The sequence below is a fragment of the Muntiacus reevesi genome, chromosome 1 (genome assembly GCF_963930625.1).
Source record: "Muntiacus reevesi chromosome 1, mMunRee1.1, whole genome shotgun sequence".
Taxonomy (NCBI): Eukaryota; Metazoa; Chordata; class Mammalia; order Artiodactyla; family Cervidae; genus Muntiacus; species Muntiacus reevesi.
The window spans coordinates 16,608,517-16,624,886 of NC_089249.1; the positions used below are offsets into that span (position 1 = coordinate 16,608,517).

Genomic DNA, 16,370 nt, shown 5'->3' on the forward strand with positions numbered 1-16,370 from the left:
AAGTGAACTTGTCTTTTATCAGCTCATGAAATCACCCTATGACAGATGAAGAACCACCAGACTGAGTGATCTCCAAAGTCTTTTCTAGCTCTGTGGGTTATTCAGTTTTGTGGTCTGATGTTCTGTGTGTAAGTGGTGTGACACTTTTCCCCGTGGGGGAAACTGAGGTGTGCCGAGGGTGAAAGAATGAGCGGAGCTTCAGCCCACACTCCTGTATTGCACAGGATGACAGAGGGAACTCACGATCAGCTGTAGGCCAGACACTGTCCCGGGTGCTTCTCACATTGTTCAGTCTCCCCCGTCTGCGTGCAAGACTTTATTTTCCTCTTCACACCTGAGGGAACTGGGGCTCCAGGAGGCTGGGAAATCTGGATACCGTCACATGTAGAAAGAGCCTCATCTTGCATAAGAACCAGGCCTGTCTGACTCCAAAGCCCAAGTTCTCTCCACTAAAACAGTAACTTCAAAAACAGATATCATATATTAATGCATGTATGTGGGATCTAAAAAAATGGCATAGATGATCTTATTTGCAAAATAGAAATAGAGACACAGACATAGAGAACACATGTATGGACACCAAGGGAGGGAGGGAGGGAGGGAGGGATGAGTTGGGAGATTGAGGTTGACATATATACACTAGCGATATTAATGATAAAATAGATAACCAACAAGAACCTACTGTAGCACTCAGGGAACTCTATTCAGTGCTCTGTGGTCACCTAAATGGGAAGGAAACCCAAAAAGGGGGGAGATATACATATATACGTTTAGCTGATTCACTTTGCTCTGTAGCAGAAATGAATACAACATTGCAAGGCAACTACACTCCCACAAAAATTAATTTTTAAGGTAACTTCAGTCAAAGAATCAGCATTGGGAAATGGGAAACAAACGTTTGAACGAGGCACACTGGTTCATCTTGGAAGGATCCGCCTCCAGCCCTAGTTCTCCTTAGAAATTTTTATGCCTGTCAGTCTCTTCTGTCAATCTACACTGTCAGCATCATCCAAGGCCAAATATCCCTGTGAAGAATTAACATAAAAATAGTCCAAGAAATGTATGAAAAGAGGCTCAACCTTACTAGTAACCCTGGAAATGCAATCTGAAACCACACTCTACTATGTATTTCATTCCCATCAGACTGGCAGATTGGAGAAAATCTATAGAAGAGCATGGACTCTTAAACAGCACCAGAGGGGACTCTGAATCCACTTTCAAGTAAACTTGAAAACACATAATCCTAGGTCTATACCCTGGAGAAACTCTCCCCTATGTACAAAGATGTTCATAGATGCAGTGTTTGTAATAACAAAATACAGAAAAGAGAAAGGAACAAGCTTTCTACTGGAGAACAGATGAATAAATGCTGCTATGTTCATTCACAGGAATGCCAACTAGCAAAGAAAATAAATGAACTAGAGCTACATGTTATTATATAAATCTCAGAGACAATATTGTGCAAAAAAAGCAAGTTGAGGCAGGATTTGGGTTTAATGCTAACATTTACATAAAGCTCACCAACATGCAAAATAGTCTATATATTAGTAGGAATTCATAAAATAGTAAAAGCGTATATATATAAAGCAAGATAGCTATGATAAATGTCAAATTCACGGGAGGTGGTAATCTCAGGAGGGTAGAAGAGATGATGGAATCAAGATAGGTGTACAGAGGTCTTTGTATTTACAATGCTTTATTTTTTCAGTTGAGTTGGGTAGTGGACATGTTGGGGTTATTGTACTGCTATATATTTTATGTATGCCTAAAATAACCCTGTAACAGTAAGTTACTTAGCCAGTGTTTGCAATAGCACATTCGAAGGCTGGTCCTGGGATACTAATAAGTATTACTTTAAAATTTGAAGTAGTTCAATAAATTTGGAAGACACTGGATTAAATAAAATTTAACAAGCTTTTTAAAAAAAAATTCTGTCTTTAACATCCCATGTTTCTTGTTAATCCCCAAAAGAAGGTTGTCCTATTAAATTATTTTACCATAGATCAGAAGTCAGCAAGCTAGAGCTGCCTGCCACCTATTTTTGTATAAGAAGTTGTATGGGGAAATAGGCATGCCCATTTGTTTAGCATTGTTTATAACTGCTTTCACTACCAAGGCAGAGCTGAGTATTTGTGGCAGAGACCAAATGGCCCATGAAGCCTAAAATATTTACGCTTTGGCCCTTTACAGAAAAAAAAATTGCAGATCTGGGGACTTACTTCTGTGGCAGTCTAGTGCTTAAGACTCCATGCTTCCATTGCAGAGGGCACAATTTTGATCCCTGGTCAGGGAACTAAGATCCTGTATGCCACATGGCATGGCCAAAAAATAGAGAAAAAAAAATGTTTTCATGTGCAGATCTGTTTATGGGATTGGTGTTACTAGGAATTAATTTGGGGATTGTAACAACAGAACTTTGCCCTTTACATCTCAGGAATTGGTTCATTTATTTGTGAAAATTTTTATAAAGAAGACTATCCATTCTTTCTAGAATTCCTTAGAAGGTGGTGTTTCATCTTTGATCTTCAGCACCCAGTGCAATAGCCACTATATATTAGTATGTCATTGAATTGATTTAAAGATCCATTTGTGGAATGGATTAATTAGGATAGAGATTCATTAGCTGTAACATACATAGGAAATGCTTGTGGCTTAGATAAGATAGGAGCTTAACATTTTCCTCATCTAACAATCAAGGCGTGGGCAGTCTGGGGTGTTATGGCAGCTCCAGGTCAGAGACCCAGGCACCCTCCCTCTTGTTGCTCTGTGATCCCTTAGGTGATACCGTTCTCTGCACAGTCCAACATGGCTGACCCCACCCACCAGGGCTATGGCTGTCCAGTGGGAAGAGGGAATGTAGGATAGGGCCTGTTCCAGAGATTGCACACATCACTTCCCCTCACTCCCTATTGGTCAGCACTTAGCTGCAAGGCAACCTGGGAAATGTAGTCTTTATTTGGGCAGCCATGTGCCCAGCTAAAAATTCAGGTTCTACAATTCTTAAACAAGGTAAAGAATTCTGGAGGACAGCACTGAGTCTCTGCCCCCAAAAAAAGATACATTAAGGGCTTGCCAAAATCAAGAGTGACTCCTTTCTGTAAGGAAAGGCCTTATTTTCAACTCTAAAGTCATGAGTGGGAGGAAGGCTCAAGAGGAAGGGGGTATATAAAGAATCCGCCTGCAAAGCAGAAAACCTGGGTCTGATCCCTGGGTTGAGAAGATCCCCTGGAGAAAGGAATGGCAACCTGCTCCAGTATTCTTGCCTGGAGAATTCCATGGACAGAGGAGCCTGGCGGACTACAGTCCATAGGGTGGCAAAGAGTCAGGATATGACTGAGTGGCTAACACTTTCACTTTTTTTTTCATGGGTGATTCACAGTTGTTGTACGGCAGAAGCCAACACAGTATTGTAAAGCAATTACCCTACAAATAATAGAATAAAATAAGCCATGATGCCAGAGCAAGAGACATGTAACTACAGTTCATTATTTTCTACTCAAAGTAACATGACAACATGTTCAGATATGAACACACCAGTTTGGTTTACCTACACCTGGTGTTTGAGATGTCTTTTTTCGCATATTTGAACAGACCTAGAATTTCTATTTTGGCAAAGTGGGTTTTGCCACTAACCGAGCATTTATTTCTAAGGAGGAGAAAGTTTTCAGGCCCCTTGCTACATCTCACAAGGCAGAAAAGATTGGCTGGGAGGAGGACATGGAATCCCACTTTTGTTACATTATGCGTGACAGGTTTAATGAGCTGGCTCTTTTCTGTACTTCAGTAGCAGCATTAAACAGCAAGTAGGCACATCTTTTGGACAAAGATTTCTCCGAACTTTGCAAGTGTTACATGTTCCATTTGCTGCAATCATATAATTTTTTCTCAGAAAGGTGCACAGAGATCTCAGCACCTGAGATCTTTAGCACAAAACAGTCTTTAGCACAAAACAGTCTCGATTTGTTCATCTTTTTGCTACCCAAAAGAAAGGGAAAAACTCCTCATTGAGGGGACTTGAAGGCTCTGAAAAGGAATTTGGCTTCCTTGGGAAAATGTGTTGAGGAGGGGACCTGGGGACCTCTATCCAAGTGAGGCCTACAGTTCTCTGATTTGCCATTTCACGATTCATTTCTGAAGGAACCATTTTATTGTCACGCTTACAGAATCCTGTAATGAGAACTGCCTGATACATGAGATGATGCAAAAAAAAATGTATTTCCCTCCACCAGGGTTTCTCAGCCTCAGCGCTGTTAACATCTTGGGCTGAATCACTGTTGTGACGTCATCCTGTGTGTTGTAGGATGTTTAGGGGCATCTTTCACTTCTACTTGCTAGACGCCAGTAGCACCTTCCTAGTTGTGACAGCCAAAAATGTCTCCAGATGTTGCCAGATGTCCCCTGGGAGACAAAGTCACCCTGGTTTGAGGTACCTGCAACACCTAAAGGTATCCATAGGAAGACTTGCTAAATGACCTTGCTGCTACTGCTAAGTCGCTTCAGTCGTATCCAACTCTGTGCGACCCCATAGACGGCAGCCCACCAGGCTCCTCCGTCCCTGGGAGTCTCCAGGCAAGAACACTTCAGTGGGTTGCCATTTCCTTCTCCAATGCATGAGAGTGAAAAGTAAAAGTGAAGTCGCTCAGTCGTATCCGACTGTTCATGACCCCATGGACTGCAGCCTACAAGACTCCTCCATCCATGGGATTTGCCAGGCAAGAGGACTGGAGTGGGTCGCCAGTGCCTTCTCCATAAATGGCCTTAGAAGACATGAATTCTGCTCCTAAATGCATCTAGTGTGAAAGTGAAAGTGTTAGTCGTTTAGTTGTGTCTGACTCTCTGCGACCCCATGGACTGTAGCCCGCTGAGCTCCTCTGTCCCTGGGATTTCCCAGGCAAGAATACTGGAGTGGGCTGCCTTTGCCTTCTCCAGGCAATCTCCCTTTGACCCTAAAATTAGTGAGATCTTCTCAGGCTTGCAGTTTCCTTAGGAAGGTAAGGTACTGAGCTGAGTGTTGTCCCTTAGCACTGACCTCGTGGGATTCTGCAGGCCAGAAGCTGTAACCTTGGGTCTAGAATATGACTTGAAGGAAAGAACAATTTGGGGGCAAGAATTTTCAGTGAGGGACACAGCAGGCATGCAGGCAAGAAAGAGGCAGAGAAATGTGTGTATGGAGTGGGAAGCAGGCCTTGTGGCTGGGACAGTGAGAAGGAAGAAATGATTGGGAGGTGGGGAACTTTCCAGAGGGGCAGCCGCAAGACAACCTTGAATTTGAAGCCTGTGATTAGGAATCTAGATTTCTTTGGCACCCAACCCAGGACTTGGCATCTAGTAGGTACCCAGGCAGCATTTGAATAGAATCAGAAGAGCGTGGAAGGCCTTTGGTAGCACAGAGAGACAGGGCAGAATGGTGGTAAGAGCAGGGCTCCAGCAACAGCTTGCCTGGTTCAAATCTCAGTCCTGCTTACGACTCTCAGGCTCTGTGACCCGGGTCAGTTTTCTTAGCCTCTCTGTCTGCAGTTTCTTCTTCTGAGCAACAAAGATAAATTTTCTAGGGTTAAAGTAAGGATTAGATAAGTTCATATGTGTGAATGAGTATATTTGTGGATGTGTGCGTGCACATATATATGTGTGTATGTGTATATCATGGGGTTTCCCTGGTGGCTCAATGGTAAAGAATCTGCCTGCAATGCAGGAGACTCGGGTTCGATCCCTGGGTCGGGAAGATTCCCTGGAGGAGGAAATGGCAATCTGCTCCAGTATTCTTGCCTGAAAAATCCCATGGATCCTGGCAGGATGCCATCCATGGGATCACAAAGAGTCAGACACAACTGAGCACATACACACATATGCATGTAACAAAATATGTATATTGAAAGCATATATATATATAATAAAATATATATGTTAAAATTAGAACAATTCCTTGTACACAATACACACTATATGAGTTTGTTATTATTATTATATCACTTATTATTTGAAAACCAATAAAATATTTTTAGTAAGCCTGGAATACTGCTTGAAATATAATAGGTGATCAGAATAAATTAACCAAGATTTTGTAAAATATTGACTTCTTCATACCCATCTATGATACTAGAATTTATTCCATACCAACCTTCCCTAGTCCATAGTCCAAACTCAGACATCCCAGAACCAGGCAAGGAACATCAATAAGTGGACCCGACTGGAAGTAAGACAAGAACGAGACATGTATATGCCCCACATCAAAGTTTTCCAGCTGTTTTCAAACCTTGTGCTGGTCAGCAACATGGGTGTTAGGAATACACTGACCTGTAGTTTGCTCCTCTGCTCCTAGGCCTGGCATCTCTCCCTCCTTCCTGGAGTTCCCTTCCAGGCAGAGACAGAAGGTGGCTTTCCTTGTGGCTCTTTGAGAACCACTGGGCTGCTTTTGAATAAAAGTGTAGACTGGCAAATTCTTGGGCTCCTTTCCTCCCACTGGACCTCATCCAGTGCCCAGTAAGCTGGGAAACTAGACACACTTCTCTCCCAAGAGACCCTCTTGGCTGCAGTAATAAGTATTTGCAAGAAATAAAAGCAAACACTGAAAATTAAATTGTCAGGATGGAGTCAGGGAGAAAAAGCTGTTGCCCAGTAAGTAGTGGTGTATGTGCACTAGAAAACACATGAAAAACTCAGAGACTGTCCATGTTTGGAGGCACCTAAGAGCTTGACTAGCTCAACACCCCCATTTTATACACAAGGAAACTGAAGCTGTCAGTGGGGGCAAGGAAAGACCTGCCTTGGGACTGGAGGACTGTGCAGTTGGAGGATTGTTCGGTTGGAGGATGGGGAAGGGGGACCGGGATTCCAGATGGCCTGATTAAATCCCTAGAAAGAGGACGTGCAATTATAACATAATAGTGTCATATTAAGTATGCATCCCATGTCTTGGGCAATTACGGTCGCACACTGTGCTGAGCGGTTCAAAAGTATCGTCTTTAATCCTCCTCGCAGGTAGAGACAGTGAGTACAGTTGCCATCACGCCTGCTTTGCAGACAGCGTAACAGAGGCTGAGCGAGGTTAAGCTCCCCACCCCTGGTAGCAAGGAGGAAGCCGGACAGGGATGTGGAGTCTGCTGCTGGGCCCTGGGCCCATCCTGCGTTGTTGCAGAGGTTTGGTGTCAGACGCTCAGACTTGGGCCTCAGTTTCCTTGCCAGTATTATGGGCATAATAATAGCAACAGTTCCTTCAAGGAGAGAATCCTTTGAAGTGGTGGGAACTGAGTACTTCACACAGCACCTGGTACGTAATGAGCATGCAGGAAGGTTATCACTGATGAAGAGGTCATGGTTGTGGGAACTGTGTAGGCCTTTTGGGGTACAGGTCCCAGGGTTATAGGGAGTCCCTTTGGAAACCCAGTGGTTGCCAGCACATCACTAAGAACTGGGCAGTGTAAGACTAGTCAGTAGGACCAACTCTGGATCCAGATTGCTTGAGTTCAAACCCTGACTCCTCCTTGTTAGCTGTGTGACAATGAACAAGTTAATTAACCTCTCTGTGCCTCATTTTCCTCATCTGTAAGATAGGTTCCTGATAACAATAATGCCTTTCTCATAGGGTTTATCAAGGTTTCCCAGGTGGCTCAGATGGTAAAGAGTCTGCCTGCAGTGCGGGAGACCCGGCTTCGATCCCTGGGTTGGGAAGATCCCCTGGAGAAGGAAATAGCAAGCCTGGAAAATCCCATGGACAGAAGAACCTGGCAGGCTATAGTTCAAAGAGTCAGACATGACTAAGCGACTTTAATCATAGGGTTATCATGAGAGTTAAACAAGTGAATATTTGTATGAAATTTATGATATGCCTGGTCCATGGTCGTTGCTTTCTAAGTCTTTGTTAGATGAGTAAAGTATGTAATGTTAGTGTCCCTATTTTACTCAGGAGAAACTCAAAAGAGATTAAGTCACTTGTGCAGCATTACCAGTGAGAGAGGGCAGAGCCAAGTGGTAAACCCAGGCAGTCTGGCTTCTGAGCCCACAGCCTAGGGAACTTAGCAGCGTTCCATTGGAGCTCAGGGAACCTGGAAGCTGCCAGTTACCTTCTAGCACCCATGGGGTCCAGATTGGTCCTAGAGATGGAGGAGGGGGTGAAGGGGTCTGGGAGCCTGGCTGGGTAGGCCCACTGCATCCTGAGAGGCTCTACCTTTTCTTGCTATTGAACTGTTCCAGAAATTGTGCTTTCATCAAATGTGACTCCCATCCCTCCTCCCTCCCCAGCTGTTGTCATCACTTCCAGTTTGCTTGCAGAAACACAAAGGACAGGAATGGCAGCCCTTCTTGGGGCAGGTTTCCCCACTAGGAAAAGGGCTGCCTTTATTCTGGTAGAGTTTGTTAGATACAGTGTCTAATGTGAGGCCTTAAGAAGTGCTATTCCTAAAACGTTCTTTAGTCTCCATGTCTGTGAATCTGCTTCTTTGAAACAATAGTGTGTTTTCTACAGTCTGCACCTCGCTTTGTGATTTGTAATAATGATTATGAGATCTCTCACATTTAATGAGAGCTGTATGCTAAGCTCTGTTCTCTTCCATGCACTGTACATGGATTATCTCATTTAATCCCCACCCAAAATCCTACAAGGAAGGTATTATTACTAAAAGCTCATTTTACAGATGAGAAAACTGAACAACACAGAGGTTAAATAACTTGCCCCATGATCAAGTAGCTGATAAATAGTAGAGCTGGGAAAAACCAGAGGTCATGCTTGGAACCTCTATGTTAGCATTAAAACTAATAAGTGAATAAAATATGTCTGAGACTTCACCAGCTTGAATCTGTCAGTTGGAGTGCATCAAGGGGAAAAAAAAAAAAGATGTCAGCAGAATGTATCAACTCTCGCCTCAATGCCACCTCCTTCCCAGAGGAGAAAAGGCAGTGCAATTAACTGCAGTCCTCAGGCCTGCAGGCCTCCTGGAAAACATCTTTCTGAAGTCATGTTCCTGAAGTGGTGGGAAATACTGACCCAGTCTCTTGGGGCCGGGGCCCTTGAGAAATCAGAGAAATTGACCACCTTGCTAGCTGACCTTTTACTTAAACTGATCAGATTTTGTATGGCATCACTGAAAGTCACTCAAAGGGAAAACCACAGAGTTGATTACCTTCTGGAAAAGCCCTAAGCGACTGGCTTAGTAGACCTCTGCATAAATAAATCCTGCACGTGGGCAGGCACGCACATTTGTCCAGGCCACAGGGGGACCTGCTGGTCCTTCTAGGACCAATCCCCCAGAGACTTTCCAGAAAAAGTAAACGGAGCTCTGAGTCGTGTGTACAGGAACGCTGCAGGAATTAGGATTTTGCAGAGTTAAATTTTCTAACAAACCCAGCTGAACAGAAAGTCATGTTTTCATAGACCTTTATGGCAATTGTTTCTTACCTGCTTCAGTTTGCCTGCCTGCATGGGGTAGCAGAATTCAGTAACCGAAACAATTATTTATTTTGCATGACCAAGGGATTCTTGATGAACAGGCGGTTCCTGGGGTCTGTTCTCAAGACCGAACAGTGGTTCACGCATGGATCACCCATCAGTTAGTGACATGAGGCTTCAGGCACTGTTGGGGATACAACAGATAACAGGATAGTTGTGGTCCTGCCCTCAGGAAGTTGACCTGCTCATGGGGGAATGGATAGTTAGGGAGTTTGGGATGGACAGGTACACACTGCTGTATTTAAAATAGATAACCAACAAGGACCTACTGTATAGTACAGGGAACTCTGCTCAATGTTATGTGGCAGCCCAGATGAGAGGGGGATTTGAGGGAGAATGGGGTGGTGGTGGTGATTTAGCCTCTCAGTCGTGTCCGACTCTGAAACCCCGTAGACTGTAGCCCACCAGGCATCTCTGTCCATGAGATTTTCCAGGCGAGAATGCTGGAGTGGGCTGCCGTTTCCTTCCTCAGGGAATCGTCCCCAGCCTGAGTCTCCTGCATTGCAGGGGGATTCTTTACCAACTGAACCTCCAGGGAAGCCCTTGGGAGAGAACGGATATATGTACATGTATGACTGGGTCCCTTTGCTGCCCACATGAAACCATCACAGCTTTGTTAATTAGCTATTGTTGTTGTTATTGTTTAGTCACTGAGTCATTTTCAACTCTTTTGCGACCCCATGTAGCCCACCAGGCGCCTCTGTCCGTGGAATTTCCCAGGTAAGAATACTGGAGTGGGTCGCCATTTCCTTCTCCAGGGCATCTTCCTGAGCCCTGGAAGATGGAGCCCAGCCCATCTTCCTTCGTGTCTCCTACATTGGCAGGCGGATTTTTTTTTTTTTTACCCCTAAGCCACCAGGAAAGTCCATAACATCTATTCTCCATTATAAAATAAAAAGTTTTTTTTTAAAGTGTGCCAGAGACCCTTCTGGTGGCCCAGTGGTTAAGACTCCACCTTCTAATGCAGGGGGCATGGGTTTGATCTCTGGTCAGAAGATCCCACGTGCTGCACGGGGTGGAAAAAAAATTAATTTAAAAACTGTGCCAAAAAGAAAAAAACAAGCTTTTTAAAAAGTGAAAAAGTAAATCAATAAAATAGTCAGAGGTTGTGAAAGGTGCTAAACAGGAGACAGACGAAACTGGCCTGGAGCTGAGGTGTATAAAGATAGGAGAGAAATTTACCTTTCTTTAGATGGTCAGTGAAGACATCCTTTGAACAGGACATCCAAGCTCATGCTTGAGGAGCAAGAAGGAGCCAGGCCTGCAGAGAGCCAGGGGAAGGGCATTCCAGTGAGAGGGAACTATACAAGTAATATCCTCGAGGTGGGAAGGACCTTGGCCAGTTGAAGGGACCGAAGAGCGAGATGAGTTGCTCGTGCGAGTGAAGGCGGGAGGGAGGTTCTGGAGAGCAGGTCAGGGCCAGTACCCCGTAGCCTGGCAGGCTGAGCCTGGGGAGCTGGAGCCTATTCTCAGTACCTGGGAAGGCCCTGAGAGATGTTAAGCAGAGGCAGAACATGGTCCTTTAGACATTTTTTAACTAATTTTTTGGCCCCACCCTGCAGCCTCTGGGATCTTAGTTCCCTAACCAAGGATTGAACCCATGCCCTTGGCAATGAAAGTGCCAGAATCCTAACCACTGGCCCTCCAAGGAATTGCCCCATAGATGTTTTAAGCTCACTCTCAACTTGTGTGAGACACTGGTTCAGATAAAGAGAAGAGTGAAAGTGATTGTGTGTGTGTGTGACAAATTAAATCACATGGAAAGCTTTTACTAAAATATTTCAAAAGACAACCTTCCAATGTATAAAAACCTAAATAACTGTCCCTTTCCAATCCTCCCATGCTAACGACTCAAGCCAAAGCTCTGTCATATTCTGAGCCTGAAAGATAAATTCTACGTCTATGCTTGGTGCTCGGCAGTCCTTGTTTGTCAGCAACTGCCTGGAATACCACAGACCTGAGATTTCAAAATATGCCCAGACCTGAAAAGACTCTGTCTTACAAGCACTTTCATAGAACTGAAGTTACGACCTCTGAGCAAGAGATGCTGGTGTTTAGAACCAGGGTATGAGCGGTAGAGGTGGAGAGAAGTGAGTGGATTTGGGGTTTGAGATTTGAGTGGCAGCATTAACAGCTGATGGAACGGATATGGGAATGAGAGGAGGTTCTAGCCAGAGCACCGGGGTGGGCAATGGTGCCTTTTATGGAGGTGGGATGACAGGAGGATGAGGATGGAGAGTGGGTGTGGACATGTTCATACAAAGTTCCATTTGGGACATGCTCAGTTTGAGGGTCTGAAAGCCACTGAAGCTGTTTGGTCCACTAGGGAGTTGTATGTGTGGGCATGCCAGCATGACAGAGAAGTGCCAGCGTCGGGCTGAGGGCTCAGATCAGCCTGGTCAAATCCCGACTTGTCGCTTACAAGCTCTGTAGCTTGGGCAGTTTCCTCATCTCTGGAACAGGGCCCCCAGGAGCACCCACATTGTTGTGCTGCTTCTGTGAGTTAATACATGAAAAGAGCTTAGATTTCAATAGTAAGTATTCAATAAATGTTGGCTCCCTGTAATAACAATTATCATCATCATCATCTTAGCGACAGTAATTTTCTTGCCATTTCTCTCTTTCTAATTAAAATCAAGGGCCTCTGTAGCTGGTAAACACTTCTCCTGATGTTCCTGGAATTATTGCTTTACCAGTCTGGAAGCTCCATGAACATGGGGTGGTGTCTGAATCTTTCCATAAGCTCCCCTCCCGGTGCCCACTCACAGGACGCACCTCGGTAACCTTCATCCAGTCACATGGAATTTAGCTTGATTCCAAAAAAAAAAAAAAAGATGCTTATTTAAGAGAGGCAATCAGGCATTGAGGAGAGCAGAAGGGCCTCAGATACAGACAGGAGAGGCAATTGCAAATTCAGTGATGGTGACAATTCACAGCATCTTTGCTCCCCAAGATTTCACAAAGCAACCTCTTCCAGAGTTAGACAGTGGTCTGTTACAAGAAAGGTTTTCCTTACCATTAGTCAGAACAGATACCCTCTCCCTGAGATGTGCACACACATCCCCCTCGGGGCTCCAGACACCGCAGTATAACACCTGCAGGCCCCACCTCTCCCTTTCTGGAAGCTTCTGTGACGTGTGCCCCAGGATCTAGCCCTCTTCTCTCTGTCCTGTTCATTTTGTCCAAAGCGTCTGCCTTAATCTATGTGTGGGGAACATGTGTCCCTTAGATAAAGCCCACTGCCACACCAAGCATCACCCCTCCCCCTGTCTACACTTCGGTGGGGCCCGTGATCTCATTTCCTGTTCTTTACAAACCACGGCACGTGGCTCTACCCTTGCCCAGATTTTTTTTAAAAGCTCAATTTGCTCAGTATTTGTGAGAGTATTTTTATTTGCTGAATCTGGCCACGTTAGCTGTAAGAACCCCAGGTCCAAATTCCCATGAAGTGGACTAAGACACCCTAGCACACAGCCCCATTCTGTGCCCTAGAATTCCTCATCATGGGTGCTGATGCCCTGGCCTAAAGCCAGACCTGGCGTCTTCAGTGCTCGCCCACCCACACCTGCGGAGCTCTCGGGCTTCCCTGGAAAGTCTTCCAACCAGGGTGGTCTAGGCTCCCCCACCTGCCATGAAACAGTCTTAATCTTGGAGTCCGGAGTCTGGGTTCAAGTCCAATATCTTTCTTAGTTCTTCCCAGGGCTCTCGTACAAACAGGTCCTTGGAGGCCTGGCGTGACGCCCAGTCCCTGAGGCCTGTGTGCAGATTAGACCCCAGGTCAACACCTCACTTCCTTTCTCTGGATTCCATCTTCACTGCATCAGCTCCCTCTGGTGGCCAGATGCAAACTCCTAGAGTCCTCTAAGAGCCCTACCATCACGTATGACTGGGTTCCTATTTCGGGACAGCCTTCCTCCAAGGTTCCTTTGCCAGCTGAAATGAGTGATAGATGAGGAACCCGGTGAAAGGTCGAGGGCACACCCATACCCCTCGATTCCTAAGATTCCGTCTGCTCTTCATCCCCCAGGTCCTCTCCCCCAGGTCCTAGCCCTACTGAGGAGCCTTAGTGCCATAAAAACTCTCAGAGCAATACTTCCTCTCATCTCCCCCAAGAATAAAAACGCAAGTTCCCTGGCAAACTTAACCATTCCTCTTGCCACAAAGTGGGTTAGTAAGAGGCAGGACTAGAACCAGGAATTCTGAACCCCTGGCTCTTTTCCTGAGTATCCGCCCCCAGAACCAGCAAGGAGCAGGAATATGAAGGGGTCCGTGCCAGTGCTGACTTCCGCTGATGCAGGGCATGGAATTCACCAGCCTCAGGACAAGGGCCATCATCTGAGAAATGGGTGCCTGCTCATAGAGAAGACAAAATCCTCGTCCTCTGCTCCTCCCAGCCTGCACTCAGCCTCTGTCACTTCCTGCTTGAGCAGTGACTTCTTTCCATCCAGCTGGTTCTTTTAGCACTAACACCTCTCTCCGCCTCTAGGGCCAGCTCCCCTCAAATTCATCCTCCACTCTCTCCCAGAGTTGGCCCTCCAACCATATCACTCCTGTGCCTGCTTAGAAACCTTCAGTGGCTCTTAAGGATAGTCTTAGGATTAAGTAAAGTGCCCCTCCCTCAGCTCCTGGCCCTCTGCCTGAAAGTTTATGCCTCAGAAACACTAAAACCTCCAGTTCGCTCCTGTAGCCCACCACATCTCATGTGCACACCTTTACTCGGACAAGCCCAGCTCCAGCTTCTCCTACACTCTGTCCTTCTCTCCTTATTTAAGACACATCTCAGGGTTCACCTCCCCCAGGAAGCCTTACTGGATCCCCTTGGTTCTGTTTGGTGCGCGTCTCTGATCACGAGGCAGCCCCGTGACCAGGGCCTATGCCCTCTGCCCTTCCGGGCCTTGTGCACCTCTTGCAAACAGGCACTCAGTAAATGCTTGGTCATTTGATCTGATAACTCACCATGAGAAGGAAGTGACATCCTTTACGAGTAGAATTTGTACCCCTTTCTTGAATCCCTGATTCTCCTCCCTACACTTCCCTAACCTGGCTCCCTGTGCCTCACTGGCTCAATTACTTTCTGATGCATATTACCATTAGGATTCTTATTTCATTTTGCCAGATCTCTGCCATGCTTTCACTTTGGAAGTAGCAACTCCAGGCCTTCTGTGTCCATTCAGCTAACGTTTTTAACACCTCCACATACTGTGTGCTGTCTGAACTGGATGCAGAGACTTGTTAGACAGGGTCTCTGCTCTCAAAAGTCCCCAGCCTGGAGGAGAATTTAGACAAGGAAAGAGGCAAATTAGTATGAGCTGTGATGAGGGGACAGGGTGACACAGTAGGTACCCAGGCCAGCTCTCCACAGCCTGCCCTGGGCTCGCATCCCAGTTCCACTGCTTGTCAGCTATATAGCCTTGGGTGAGTCCCGTATCTGTGTCTGTTTCCCATGGTTAAAGGCGCGGGTGATGATAGTACTTACCTTTTGGGGTTATGTGGGGAGTAAACGAACTAACTCACGTAAAGACTATACCAGAGAGCCTAGCCCAGAGTATACAATCAGTACATATTAGCCACGATTATTCTTAGCTCAGTATGCTGTGGGAGTGGAGGAGAGACAAGGCTTAGCATCAGTTACAAAGGAGGAAGGATCAAGAGATACCCGTATTCTAACTGGAGCCTGGGTGTGTGTGCGACCCATGGACTGTAGCCCGCCGGGCCCTTCTGTCCATGGGTTTCTCCAAGCAAGAATACAGGAGTGAGTTGCCATGCCCTTATCCAGGAGCTGGAGCCCAGAAACGAGCAATTAACATGAAAAGCAAATGAGAAGTCTCCTCGGTGCTTCCTGATCTGTGCTTTCCAAGGACCAGCCCCTGGTGAAGCTGCTGCATCCAACTGACCATCTCTTCCTTCCTTAGGGCCGACGACTGCTTTTGCGCTTCTCGGAAGCTGGACGCAGTGGCCATCGAAGCCAAGTTTAAGCAGGACCTGGGCTTCCGGATGCTGAACTGTGGGCGGACGGACCTGGTGAAGCAGGCAGTGTCTCTTCTGGGGCCGGATGGGATCAACACCATGAGCGAACAGGTACGGGCCCTCGCAGTGTCTGAATCGCCTCCACCATGTGCCCCGCCCTAGGGTGAGGGAAGCAGCAGGCACTGAATAGAGGCTCCCTCTACTGGCGATGTAGGGTGATTTTGTTGGTGGTGGTGGTTTTTTCCCTTAGTTTTTATTTTTTTAAGTTTTTTAAATATCTTGTAAAAGTAGCCTTGTTCATCTTTATAGAAGTTTCACGTGATCATTGCAGCTGAAATGGAAAATAGAGAAAAATAGACTTATTCCAGAAAGGAAATAATGCCATCATCCAAATAACTATCATTTATATTTAGCATGTGTCCTTCAAGTCCTTTTTCCGGCATGGTTAAAATTAGTTCTCTGCCGGCCTCTTAGTGCATCATGGAACTAATCCAAGCAGATTTTCACCAAACTTTCAGGATATGTTTAAAATATACAAAAGTCATTCTGAAGGACCCTAGGAGACGCCTCAGAATTAGCCAGCCATCTCCCAAACCCCTAAGAGTGAGGTCCAGAGAGCTTGTGTGTCTACTGGGGAGATGTCCCCATGTGGGTGAAGATGTCACGGGTGGAGAAAACAAACAGCAGCTTCCAATGTTAGCCCCAGATGGAAAATCACAAGACAGATGGAGCTGTTTCTCACATGAGCAGCTCATGCAGCAAGTTCCAGGGAAGGGATATGAGCTAGTAATTTTCTTGAGCAATACCACGGAGCCCTAATACACACACATTATTTTTTTTAAAAAAAACGTATTTATTGTACTTTTCTTTTTTTCAGTATTTTATATTAAAGATACTTCATAATATCATTAAATGTTCTCTTTAAAATCACTGCAAATGGATACATTGGCTCAGATGGTAA

At 45.7% G+C, this 16,370-nt stretch overlaps 1 protein-coding gene across 3 annotated transcripts in view; it reads left to right on the forward strand.

Annotated features, from left to right (window-relative positions):
* Positions 1-16,370, forward strand: part of ABTB3 (ankyrin repeat and BTB domain containing 3) — a 318,330-nt gene that overhangs the window by 252,724 nt on the left and 49,236 nt on the right. For all 3 annotated transcript variants that reach the window (XM_065938459.1, XM_065938463.1, XM_065938467.1), the window contains one exon: positions 15,355-15,520. In XM_065938459.1, the coding sequence (XP_065794531.1) occupies positions 15,355-15,520 (166 nt within the window). The remainder of the gene's footprint in view (positions 1-15,354; positions 15,521-16,370) is intronic.